The 13743-nt window shown below is 36.9% G+C and overlaps 1 protein-coding gene across 4 annotated transcripts in view; it reads right to left on the reverse strand.

Annotated features, from left to right (window-relative positions):
• Window positions 1-575: 575 nt before the first annotated feature.
• FAM169A (family with sequence similarity 169 member A) overlaps window positions 576-13743 on the reverse strand; it is a 38981-nt gene continuing 25813 nt past the window's right edge. For all 4 annotated transcript variants that reach the window (XM_039567289.1, XM_039567290.1, XM_010392790.4 and 1 more), the window contains exons 8-13: window positions 12206-12315; window positions 9837-9891; window positions 9346-9484; window positions 7060-7219; window positions 5976-6182; window positions 576-5222 (exon numbers count right to left, since the gene is read on the reverse strand). In XM_039567289.1, the coding sequence (XP_039423223.1) occupies window positions 4689-5222; window positions 5976-6182; window positions 7060-7219; window positions 9346-9484; window positions 9837-9891; window positions 12206-12315 (1205 nt within the window). In that variant the 3' untranslated portion in view covers window positions 576-4688. The remainder of the gene's footprint in view (window positions 5223-5975; window positions 6183-7059; window positions 7220-9345; window positions 9485-9836; window positions 9892-12205; window positions 12316-13743) is intronic.

Here is a 13743-nt window from a genome sequence, read left to right on the forward strand (position 1 = left end):
AGCGAATCTTGCTATAAAACTTTTTTAAGTCATGCTTTTGCATATTTATATTAAACCTGCTTTTGCTAATACCTTTGACAGTGATTCTTTAAGAAACCTAAACCACTCGTGGCATACACTCCCCTTCCACCAGGTATGTGTATGCAAGGTAGGACGCTCCTGAGCTTTCTCTTCTTCAGGGAGAACTGCTGCTCCAGCTCTTCTATCACAGGTGCTTCTCCAGTCATGTTTCAGATCTGCAACTCCAGCAGGAAGTCAAGCTAGCTGCTTTTTACCATCTTTGTAACTTCTCTTACACGATCTGACAGAGGAAGTAACTGTAACTACAACCTGTTACAAACTATTCCATTAGTTTAACACATTGCGCCAGTCCAGACTTAATGACTTAGTATGCGTTTTACTTCGTGTAAGTGACAAGTGATTTGAAAATAAGAGAGGGTCACAAACCAGTAAGTTATTTGCTTAGAGAGAGGGCATTTTGTCAGAAAAGATAAACCTCCATGTATTCTTATAAAGCAAAATTCTTGTTGCTTTAGTCTTTGCTGGACATTAACAACATGAAGAGAATACTTCAATTTCCTACAACTGTTTTGAAAATCTTTATTACATTTAGTGCTATAAATACATGACTTGTTGGCTGAATAACACAATCGCATTTAGGACATTTTAATGTACCACACTCTAGGGGAGTGTGTTACAGCACCTCTAGTTGGCTTGTCTACAGCAAACTACATCCTAAGTTTACATCAACCTGCATAACTGATATAAACAGCAGAATACATGCTGTAACATTCAGAAGAGCCTATTCTGCTGCTTTTTAAAAATAAAATCTGATGCATAAGATAAAGAAAATTATTTTCATTGACATGAGATTTTTAAATTAATAATTTTTGTAGAAAATAGGTTGTAAAATGACAGTTCCAGCAAATTGAACCACTTTGAAATGTGCTTCCTATATAGCAGAAAGGACCCAAAAACCAAGCAAACAATAATCACAAAATAAAAGTTTATTACTACTCCAAAACATTTCAAAAGCAGCAAAGACAGTACTTAAAAAAAGGAAAAATTAACACAGTAACAAGACCAATGTACAATACTATGCAATAGCAATACATCTTTAATAAGATTTATAAACAGGGTATCACTAGTTTAGAAAACATCTAACACCACATTTGTGAAAATAAATTTAGAAGTGTATCCCCATAGTAATATTTTAGAACAGTCACTTAGAAGCAAGGAAGCTGAAACTTATGCCTATTTGTTGCTAATAGTGTCAATGACATTGTAAATGATCAATTTGATTACTGACATTTACAAATTAATGGTACAGAAAAGCAGCAAGGTTGGACATAATTTGAAATAAGTTAAAGCACTTTTGAAATAAGATGTATACACTTTCATGCGAAGGACTATGAAACAGGAGAACAGCAAACAAGAATTCTGCATTAAATTAAAATTGACCCAGAGAGAATGTGGAAGAAGCAGTACGAGACAGACATTTGAACGAATATTGGATTCAAGTACAAAACCATTTACCATTTAAGTGCAAGGCTGAAGTCACAAATTAATGTTCTTTAAACTCTATTCCTAGACTAAATAAAGCTGAAAAATAATACTGCTTGCTTTCACTGTTCACACATAGTTCCACAGCATGTTGTAATAACATTTGGTACAAACTTGTATAAAGTTGATGTTTCAATCATTCGTTGCTGGTGCAATAAGATCTTAAAAATTATTTAAGAGTTTGATGTTAATAGGACAGTTAATAGTCCCCAAGGTAAAACACTCCCGTCAATATAGTTGTCAAACAAGTTCCCTTACATAAGTGTAACAGAATTAATAAGGTATTGAACTACTGTTCCTGTGGGACAATCAGTACAGCAATAAAAACTATTACTTAAAGTCAGTATTTTGATTTTGCTACTCCGCATTTACTGGAGGAAGATTGATGCCAAAGAAGTTGTGGAAATAAAATGTGTCCTTTGGTTCAAAGTACTGCTGCGATCACTGTTAGAACAGTGTCCATTTTTCAAGACTGTACTGGTTATTGGAATTGGAATTGCACCACAACTGCCCACATTCTGTGTAAAAGTCTATATTCATCAGCTATTATGCCAGGTACCCTAGATTTATAAAGATACCTACTCAAGGGTATACTTTCCACATGTGAATTTAAGTTCAGTATTTAAAACTGACTCACTGAAATGACATCAGAAATGTTATTATTGTTCTCATTAGAAACCAAGACTATCCTAATATCATAATCTCATAATATTTATGTATTTACTCTGCAAATGTCTCGAAAGACACTAATTGAAATTGTTCCAACTTAGCCATGAAAAGTAGAAGCCAGGTGAGTGAAATTACCTTCCCATGAGCAGTTTTCCAACCTCACAGGGACTATAAGTGATAAACATATATATCAAAAATCCACCTATATATCAAAAATGCACCTAGAAGTAATTGAAATTACTACAGCTCATAAGCAAAAGAATCCTTAACTTTTTCAAAGTGGATACATTTGTATCAATTGAAGGATTCAGAAGATTAATCTTCAGTAAACTTGTCCTAAAAATGGAAGATGAGTTGCAATAAACTGTATACAACTGCTCTATTTTAGGCCACAAGTCCTCAAAAATCCCCAATTCTTAGCTATGCAATAGATGTGTTTTCTAGCCACTTCTTTTTTTTAAACAATTAATCTCAGCAGTAAAAGAGAAGCCATAGAGAAGATAACAGAAATTTTGTTTTATATGCTTTATATAAAAAGCTTTATGAGTTTCAGAAATGCTTAAGGTTCACTTGAATATGTTTACATACAATCAGAAAAGATCTTGAATATTTATCAGTCATGGAGTTCATAAAGAGTATCTGTATGTATGTTGATAAGATACTATAGCTACATGCAATAGTTTAAGAAACCCAGATTTAAATCCGTAATCTCACGCACCCTGAATCTAGAGTTTAGGTAACACACATTTTTTTAAAAACTGTTTGTTTTTTTTTTCTATAAGCTGCCCTTAACAGACTAAAAAGGAGCATGGTACTTCATCAGCTGAAAAAAATAGTATGAATGTATCTTATATAGTTAAAATATCTTATAAATAGAGTTAAACTGTATAAGCATAAAAATCCAAACCCAGATTTTTACATTACCTTCATGAAGGGATAAAAGTTAAGACAGCATTGCAACTATTCAAGTGAACCTAGCTCCTCTGTTTTTGAGACACTGTGAAAGACTAGTTCACTCATCTTGGAAAAGGCATACACAGGACAAAAAGTGGTGTAATTTCCTGTTATTAGAATCATTGTTCTGTTATTTCTGAGTTTTTAGCCAAATACGAAAGGAGCTGCATTTATTGGAAAGAAACACATAGCGAACTAAGGAGTAACTTAGGTATGTGTGACAAGTTAAATATATGGTTTGCCAAGAGAACCTCAGAAAGAAAATAAGCATGAAAAGTTTGGGTTTATTCCTGCCTGTATACAGCAAAGTTTGGTTGCTGCTTTTAAGAAAAGTCATGAACTGGGAAGCTATCATCCCAGGAATTACACTCAAGTTGGAAAACAAAAGTGGGAACCAGAAGTATTTGCAAGGTATCACCCACTAACTCCTAAAGGCATAGAAGTTTGGCAAACAAGCATTTGCTGAAATACCCACTAACACTCACACTAATGAATATCACAACCACCTGAAATGTCAGTGCTCACAGGAGTCACACACCTGGAAGACACAACATCTTAATAGTTACCCCACAGCACCAGCCAAGTATTTGGAAAACACAAAGAACCACTTCCATTCGGACCAAAACAAGATCAAGAGTTGTCATATCCTTCTCCTGTAATGCAACAAGTAATCAACTATCCACTCAACACATGCAAGTAGTTAGGAAGGCAGTTCAAATGATTCCATACGGAGGCTACATTCCATAAACTCTGGAAAAACTTGGGCTTACCAAAATGCTTGCTTCGGAAGCTACAAATAGCTTACTGCGTAGGCATCTCTTAATCTTTGCGCAAGAAATCCATTATCAGGAAGCTCTATGGCAGATACTGCACTGGGTTCTATTCAGCTGTTTCAAGTGATTCTCTCGAAAGACAAGCGCTGCTCACGTTGCATTGATCTACTGAGCTACACCTTCTTGTACACTGTGAGACCTAGAATGAAGAATCTTACATTCTTTTAATCTCTTAAGCCTGTGGGAAGGGAACAAGAAGCAAAGAAGGATTTTCCCTTTTCTCTTCAGTTCTCCTTTTCTTCACAGTAGAGAACACAAAGTTATCAAAAAAAACTATTATCTAGAGTGATGTCCAGTGACATGGAAGTCTATAGCAATATAAGGGACCTTGACAGGGCCAGGATTTCACACTGCATTTTAATTCCATGACTGCCACCTCAAATATACAAACTGTTCCCTTTGATAGCACAACTGTATTTATTCAGCATGTATCCATTATGAAGGGAGGAAACTGGCTATTTATTTTCATACTATGAATAAGTTCAATTTCTAGTGGTTAAATTTAAAAAACAAACAAACCAAAACTTGAGGAAAGGTGATGAACTCAAGAGGAAATCTAACCCAGAATTTTAAACAAATGTGTCCTGTGCTGGATATGGTGCAGTTACACCCTAATGTTTTACACAAAATAGCCTTCTTATAAATAGATGAATTATCGCTGTTTCATTTTTAAGCTGGCTTTCCTTTTTTCTTGGGTGGACCTTTGTAGCCTTTGGCCTTTCTTCGCAAGTTTCTCCGATCTACAATGGGTACCTCAATTTCTGCTTCCTCAGAGCTGCTGTCAGCAGCCCTCTCTGCCACTGTCTGCATGTAGTGATCCGTCTGCTCTGGAGACTCTTCTGAGGGCTCTTCCAACTGGTTCTTCTGTGCTTCCTGTCCAGAAGGCTGCTGAAAAGAAACACCCTCAAGTTCAACCATTACCAACGAGCTCTGACTCAAGGCAGCAGGGGCCTCCTGTGAGTTCTGCCCTGCTTCCTCATTTTGATCTTCTAATGAGGAAGGTAAGTTTTCAGAAACAGATTCTTCTGCTGATTCAGTTACCACAGAGTTGGGCAGGCCATTGTCAGAAGGCTCTTCCTTTGATGCCGATGCAGCTGCATCTTCAGTGCTGGTCTTTTCAGGTTCTTGCTGTTCTTCAGTGCCCTCCTTCTCTACTGATGTAACTTCCTCAGTCAGCATTTCTGAATCATTTTCATTTAAAACCTATGGGTGAAGGGTGCCAAGACAATCAAAAGGACAATTAGTTGAAGGTACAAGACACTGAACAACTACTGCCCCTAGCTAGCAACCTCAGAGGATACTTCAGCATTCAGTGGGCTTTTAATTCTACACACATAGCTTGACAAAACAGTCCTTTCCTCCTTTTTGCACAAGACTATTTTGTGACCGGCATTTGATATCCAGAGTTGCTCTCTGATTTTCAAATTATTCAAAATAGTATTGAGGTACAGAAAAAGCACTCTGATATGAATCTCAAGGAAAAAAATTATTTTAGACAAATGTAATTATCATTTTGCTAGCATATAATAATCTGCTTTTGCACTATAAATAAAAAACCAGTAAAACCTGTGTTCTGAAAGCAAAGGCATTTTAGCAGTAGATGATTATTTGTACACCTCATCAGGCAAGAATTGCTAGACAAAATAAGTATGTGGCTTTTCACTCGAAGCAGTATTTTAGTGAGAAACAGCAGTTTCAAGACAAACTGCTGCAGACATATCTTTCTTTTGGGTATCACATGCATGTAAGTCCCACTTCTGCACATTGAGACAGAAATGTTAGTGTATTCTCTTTATGGATTTACATCATCTGGCCTAATTATTACTTCTCCCAATAATTTCATGCAATGTTAGGGACTACTTCCTATCTGTTTACTTAACAAAAGAAAAAAAAACCCTACAAGATACATACAATTTGTAGTAAAAATGACTTCACGTTTTGTTTCAGTTCGCTCACCTTCTCTGATTCAGTGCCTTCTGGAGGTTTTGCTGGAGCCTCAAGGATTAATGGAACAAACAGCGTTACGGGTTCCTTTCCTTGACTCTCAGACAGCAATTTTGATTCGCCACTTGGAACTTCATTTATTGTTTCGCCTTCAGCCATGAGTGAGGTCTTACCAGTTTCTTCTGCTACCTCACCATTAAGAGGTTCTGATGGCATTTCCTAAAAAAATAAGTCACATTTGTAAGTCAAGAGTATGCCCAGCTATTGTTCCCCAGCACTAATTGCCATATATGTGATCTAAATTTGCAGCTTAATATGAGAAGCAGATAGCTCAGATACCTAGAGCTGAGAAGGCAGAACTGAGAAGGTAGAACTTAATGTAGATTAGCTAACTTAACCAGAGTATTAGTTTGTTGTTGTCACCTGCACTAAATTTCTGACCATAGCTTACACTGTTAGGAGCCAAGACAAGAAGTTTTTGTGCATCTCGCATGCATGCTGCAGTCCCTCCTTGATCCCAACACACGTATGATCCACTTTCTCATCCACCAGTAAGAACATAAAAACCAGAGGGCATTGCTACGCACAAAGAATATTCAGAAATTTAAATTCAAGTTGTTAACAAGGTGAAGATAGAAGTTGGATTTAAACTTGATGTTTAAATCCAACAGGCAAGTTTTAAGTGGAGAAGCAAAAAGAGCCAAGAGAAGTCACTGAAGCATACCAGCTATTGACTTGGTCAAATAAACAGGTTTTTTATTTAAATTAGAGATACTGGGTCAGATCTTGACCTTATTCCAGTTCTCTGGAATTTCTTATTAGGAGAAATCAATGAAGAAAATTAGGATGGTAGACAAGTTAGAAACTCACCTTACTGAAGATCTATAAACTCTACTGTTCAAAATACGTACAGTGAAATATTCCCTGAAATTAATTCTGTACTAGCCTTAACTTTTCAGACACACTTCTTAAGAAGCACTGGTGCAAAAAATCAAAGAGCTGAGAGTTGCATGGAGCAAGGTAGCAAGGACCATATTTAACAGAAACTGTAGTTGTATTCCAAATTTATCTGCTATTGCTATTCCATCCAGCTCACCTCCGTCTCACTTTGTTTCTCAGAGGGCGACACATGCATCTCCACTTCTAATACAGACTGGCCCTCATTTTCAACAATTATTTCCTCATCCTTCTCAACAGCATCCACCTTAGGCACTTCCACTAAGTCTTCAGAGCTTTCAGATGCAAGAAGTTCCGGCCTGTAGCAGGTATTAAGATACATCTTTTAGTGTGATACATCTAATTTTGGTGATCTCAGCAGAGAAATTCTTTCATGACCTATTATAAGGTGCTGTAATGCATGCTTGCCATCAGAAATACGGATCAAGAAAACTAAATGCATCTAAAAATGGCTAACTCCTCATTAGGAAAAAAAATGTCAACTAGAAAAATTGCTTTGGCAATTATAAAATGATATCTGTCTTACTTCCATTTTATGGGAAAGAAGTCTGAAATTTCTCTAAGTTTGTTATTTTAAATTTAGAAAGTATTGAAGTATTACATATTTGAAAGCCACAAAGGGGTAAGAAAAGCAGCAGCTTCTTTTTCCCCCCAACCCCACTGTAGAAACAGTTTCAAATTTAGGAATTATGAAAAACTATATTTGTATAATCATTGAAAATACAGATATTACAAAGACCATGACTGGAAAATAATTCAAGGCAATAAACACATTATGGGTGAAGAAGTTGCCATCAGCTAGAGATTACATTAGCAAACAGCTAAATATGAAGTGCTAATGCACTGCCCCACTACTGTAGGGTAATAGCAGTAACTCAAACATTCAGTTCTCATCTTTGAGATGACAAAATTTAGATTAACTGAAACTATTACATACAAGCAAAGAAAAAAGTACATGCAATCTATTTGCAGGAGTCTGCCTTGTGATCTCATAGTAAAGGCAGCACTGGAGGGTTTTGTCCTATGTGCCAGTCTTGAGATGAAGGATAGGAAAATCCATAGACTCCATAGAAAGTCCACAACAGAAGACCCTGTTTCATTTGTTGATGTGCATGGAAGGAAAGAACCAAGCTGATATCCTGTTCCCTTGCCTTCATTTTAGCATTCCTCTTAGCTCTGCTTAAAAACACCATGTAACATCTTGTGTAACAGCAACACCTCATTGACACAATTTTGCAAGGCCCAAAATTTGACATCCAGCATCAGGTAAGTCCTCTCCCATACCAACTAGAAAATCATTAGTAGTCACAGCATTTCTTAAGCTGTGGCAGCATCAAACGGTGCCACTTCACCTGTTTGAACCAGCTTAGGGAAGTACATTGACAGTGCAGTGCAGCAATACACTATCTGTAATTCCACAGAGTAATTTAAACACAAAAATTAGGCAGCACGTACCTAGCTGAAGGCCTCAACCTCACATAAAAAAACCCCACAACTAATTCTGCTTAAAGAAACCTAATGGAACAAGCTTGAGTGATTTCCTAGAAAATGATCAAGTTATCTTCAGTTTGTCAAAAGAGGCTTCGGGGGTTGAAGTAGGTTTCTTTGGAAAAGAATGAGAGGGAGACATATACACGGAGCAGGATGGGGTGGGCACAGTGTGTCTGAGGGACAAAGGGGCTATTTATTTACTTAAAATAGGTATTCTGAATGGAAGCCAGTGCAAATTATTACTCCAAGCCCTGTCCTGTAAGAACTGTTATGGTACACAAGTCATACTACTCCTCACATCCACATCTGATAATTGTTACACAGGTTAACATTATTTAAACTGGAAGTGGTTTTGTTTTGTTTTGTTTTTTTCAGGATGTTAGATCAGATATGATGGTTTAAAATATTGTCTGAGAAAAAGGCTTTACTTCGAAGACATATGGCTCCCTGTAACACTTGTTATTAGCTGACAAGCAGTAACCAGCTCCCAAACTGACCAGTCAGACCATATTTTACTGCAATATACCAACTGTAACAAGAAGTCAGGAAGGGGTACCTCCTCAAAGACCACACAGAGTATTATGGATACAAGTCCAGATATATTATCTCAAGAAACTATGCTGTGAATACAAATATTTTTACCATTGTACAGATTCAGTTAGAACACTCTCAGCCTCCACTGTTTTCCTGTTACTTCTAGTATCTACTAAGCCTTCACAGGTACTACATTTTGGTGCAATCATTCTTCAGTTGATGCCTCACTTTTCTTTCTTTCTTCCTTTCTTGTATCAGACTTTATTTTAGTAATTTTAAAATCAAGCAAGTAAAGTAGGAAGAATGGAGAAGAAATACCAGTTGCACACTGAGACACTGCTGTAGTTTGTGACTGCCCAAGCAACAAAGTAAGAAATCAGTAAAAACAGGCTCCAAGTACCTGCTTTTGGACACTTGAAGAGCACTTTCCTCATCTCTTTGGGAAGTCTCAGGTCCAGGTTCCTGTCTGTTTTTATTTAGCCTCTGACGCTTTAAATGACTGCTTCGTGTCCAGATGGAAACATGAGCTGTGTTAGGGTCTTAGGAGAATAACACACACACACACAAAAAAAAAAAATTCAAGTGAACAAATTCAGTCTAAGATATTCATATAACCTCCCCACCCAAAATAGTTCAGGAAAGGAACTGAGTGCCCCTAAAACAGCATTTCATTGTGGTACTTTTTTTCTGAATAGTCTCTTTACCAAGACTCATAACAATTTTATCTGAATTCCTCTTAAAGTTTAATGGGTTGAGTCTCAGCACCTTAGAGGAAAGCCTGTTTTTATATATACTTTACTTATTAATGAAGTAAAATGTAAAGCTGCAAAATAGCCTGCAAAATTATTGATCTACAGTAATTGCAATACTGATAATCAAGGTTATTTTTACCTTCAGATGTACTTGCATGGACATCCGTTGATTCTTTACCTTTTTGAGAGTCAGTCTGTGAAGCAAAAGCAAAGCTAATGTTATTCTAAAACTTCCTGAATTGACGAAAATAGCTTCATAATCCTACCTATGGCTGCATCTTCCTAAAGCACTATTTCATAGTAATAATCCTGTAAAACAGCAGCTACAATAATTCTTCATTTATATCTAAGTCTTCTGTCTCAACAAATTTAGTATTTTTTTTTAAATTTATCTTTATGTAATGGATGACTAGTTTTTCTGTGTTTTACTTTTGGCCTCAATGTAGACAATAAGATTTGAAAGTGACATGTCACTATAAACAATAGTGCTACCGAAGTTTTTTTCCTAACAGTTCTGTTTATAACAAGTGCCCATGTAATTCAATTATAGGAGCCTCCTTCTGTTTGTTTCCCCTTTCTGTATAAACCCAAGGGACTACACCACACTGGTAGGCAAAATTTAATTGCAAAGTCTTATTTTTATACTTGTATCCTATCTTATAGTTTTAGTTTTATCATTATATGCAACAGGATATGGCAAGCCATGTAAACAATGGGAAAAAACAGAACTTGGTGATTCATCAGTAATGCAGCTTACATGCATAGTCAGCACAAGAGGCTGCTGCTTGGGTCCCTTGCCCTAGAGCTTTTTTGTCTCCTGTTTCTCCACACCATCCCAATACTTAAATTTTTTCTGCAGCTTAGCTGAGGATTCAGCACTTGATACACTAAAGTGAGTACAAGCTGTACACATTAAAATAAAATTATGTATGTTGGTTTTTCTTAGCTGCTAATAGTAATCTGGAACAGCAATTATCAGCATCCTGGTCCACTTCTCCAGTCTCACTTCCAGTACTGTGGAAGAAGGCCAGCAAAAAGTGGCAATGTCTACATTCTGCTGTTCGAAGTAGTTTCAAGTGAATTTTAAATACATAAGAATTTGTAGACTAACAACAAATGCTTCTAGAATCAAAACACACAAAATAGGAAGCATTAAGCAAAAAGTTGAACATTAAAGTTGGGGAATGTTTTTTCATGGTTTGGGGAAAGGTGGAGTATTTTCTTTTCTTAGATGGTCCAACAATTTTCAAACCATTGCAGAACTGCTTATAGATACTGCAGATGCCAATTGTAGAGCTGCCAGCAGTTTTACCAACCTATGAGGAGTTGGGGCACTTTGGTATCTACTGTCTTTTCCTCTGGAAAAAGGCAAGAGGCAGGGTTTTACTTCTTAACTCACAGCAACAAAAATCAAAAGAACTACTATCAATCTGCTATTTTCTGCAAGTATACCCATATATCTCTATAACCAAAACATGTTAAGTTTTTAGATAATTTCGCTGATATCATTATTGGAATCTATCTAAAACTCAGGGATGAGGTTAAAGACACTGTTACAAAAGAAAGATAACTAAGAGTTATTGCGTCTGATCATTGAGAGATTAAAACATCACTATTTTTCTGTCTATTTTGCTTTGGGAAATACTAATTTTCTCAATTGGGAAAACTTGACTTAAATTCCAAATCTAAAGTTTAAATATTAATAGCTGAGAGTATTGATTTAGCCATTATTTCCCATTTTTAATTAAAGCACTGACTTCTATGAAAGCATGGTTGTGTCAATAATACAGACAAGTCCTAAAGCACACAAATCCATGCTCATGGTATTTGGAGCTACAAATGACTGTCAAGCACATCCTGTGTGGCCTCAGAACACAAATGAAATAGAGGAAGAGCTTCATAATATTCAATGACCCAAATATATTCATGACCACACGTCCATGCGTAGCTGTAATCTGGTTGCTATATGAAATACAAAGAAAGCTGCAGTCTTTCTGTACGGACAATGTATAACTCTCCAAGCAAACTTAATATTTGTCATTGTATTGAACTGTGACATGGACACGTACCTCTAAAAACAGCCTCTCTAAACATTTTAATCTCAGAGACAGTTGAAATAATCTCCTTTACATAATCTGCTAGTAAATAGCTCAGATTGCAGGCGCTGACAGCTGTGGCACAGACTGTCTACGTGGTGGTAGCCCCATCACAAAAAAAAAAAAAAAAACAAAAAAAACCCCAAAACACAAACCCAAAACCAAACAAAGCAAACAAACAAAACAAAAATAGAACAAAAATACCGAAAAACTACCAACCCAGCTTAGTCATTAGCATTACATCAGTGGGAAGCATTACACCCACACAGAAAGCAACAAAACCATTTGTCTTTTATATACATTATGGCCCTGAGCCCATTCAATTATAATGATACGGGCAAAAATAATTTCTCATAACTTGTTTTTCAGTAACAATGCAATCGAAACAAGAGGTAACAGACTGTGTACCTACACTTAGCTGTGTTTCTACCTCAGTCCTTGGTCCACTTGCTTCAGATACTGCAGACTGACAAAAATTATCCTCTGCTTGCAAACTCTTATTTTCCTTCTTCAAGGCTTCTCCTGTGAAGATTTAAGAGAGGAAACAGGGAAAGAGAAAATTATAGTACCTTTATATAACAATCAACCATTTGCCCTGCTTTCAGCTGGGATAGAGTTACTTTTCTTCCAAGTAGCTCTTACAGTGCTGTGTCTTGAATTTAGTGTGAGATACACTGATGTTTTTGTTGTGCCAAACAGTCATTAACCTAAGTCAAGCGCTTTTCACGTTCTTATGCTGAGTGAGCAGGTGCACAAGAAGCTGGGGATGGGACACAGCCAGGACAATTGACCAAAGGAATATTCCACACAACAATGTCAAGCCCAATATATAAACTGGGAGGGGCTAGTCATGGCAACTGCATTGTGCACCAATTTTCTCTCCTGAGTTTTATTTTTCTGGTTTTGTTGTCTCCCTTTTCATTATAATTATTGTTATATTATGCTTCTGTTTAATTTTATTTCAATTATTAAGCTGTTCCAGTCTCAACCCAGAAGTTTTACATTTTTTTCAGATTCTCCTCCCTACCCCAGTAAGGGGGGAACAAGCAGGTGTGTGGCACTTAATTGCTTCTCAGTTGTGAAAGAAAGGTCTTCAAAGAAGACATTCCATGTCACCCAGGCAAGTGGACCACCATGGTGAGAGAAGTGTCTAGTACCTGAGGGAGCTAGCTGTACTAGAGATGATTTGTTATGACCCAAAGAATGTGCAGTCACATACAGATCTAGACAAAGTCCAGTGCACATAACCCACATGGTAGATACTTGCATATGTAGCGCACTATCATCATGTGCCAACTCATTGGCATTAATGACCTGGAGAGATGAAGAAGTACCTATGGTGCATGAAGCAGCTTGCTAACTCTGGGACCACAAAGAAAATCTCTCTGCCTACCTATGGACTTGCCTCTCAGTTGTGAAAAAACCTGTTTAAAAATTATTAAAAACAGCTCCAGGAGTTCCAGCAACAAAAAGAAGATACGTTCTACTCCTTAGCTGTACAGACAAGTATCTCAGCTATTAACAGTATTCACAGCTATTAACAGCATTCTTTTGCTCAAGAAAGAGGATATAGGGTAGGTACACACCAAGGTTTTTAAAATCCTGTGGGTTTACCTGTGGGTAAACCTAGAAATCCTAGAAAGGATATGAAAAAAATGAGATGGAAAATCCACCTCCACTCTAGAGGCATGGGCACATGAACTGCAAGGAAAAACAATCACAAATGTGGATTCTTCCGGGAAAATTGCTGCTCCAGTCTCCAGTAGGCAGTTCCCCAGACACAGTGGAATGGCTAACCTTACTTCTGATTCTATGGTGAAGAATTCTAATCCTTTTCCACAAGAAGTGGATGGAGAATTCTATATCCAGTACTAGAGGGCCCCTGCCTCCCATCACTGGGAGAAGAAGATCAGTTAAGTTCACTGGACTGTGTGGATCCAGTGGCCTAGA

The sequence above is a fragment of the Corvus cornix genome, chromosome Z, assembly GCF_000738735.6.
Source record: "Corvus cornix cornix isolate S_Up_H32 chromosome Z, ASM73873v5, whole genome shotgun sequence".
Classification (NCBI taxonomy): domain Eukaryota; kingdom Metazoa; phylum Chordata; class Aves; order Passeriformes; family Corvidae; genus Corvus; species Corvus cornix.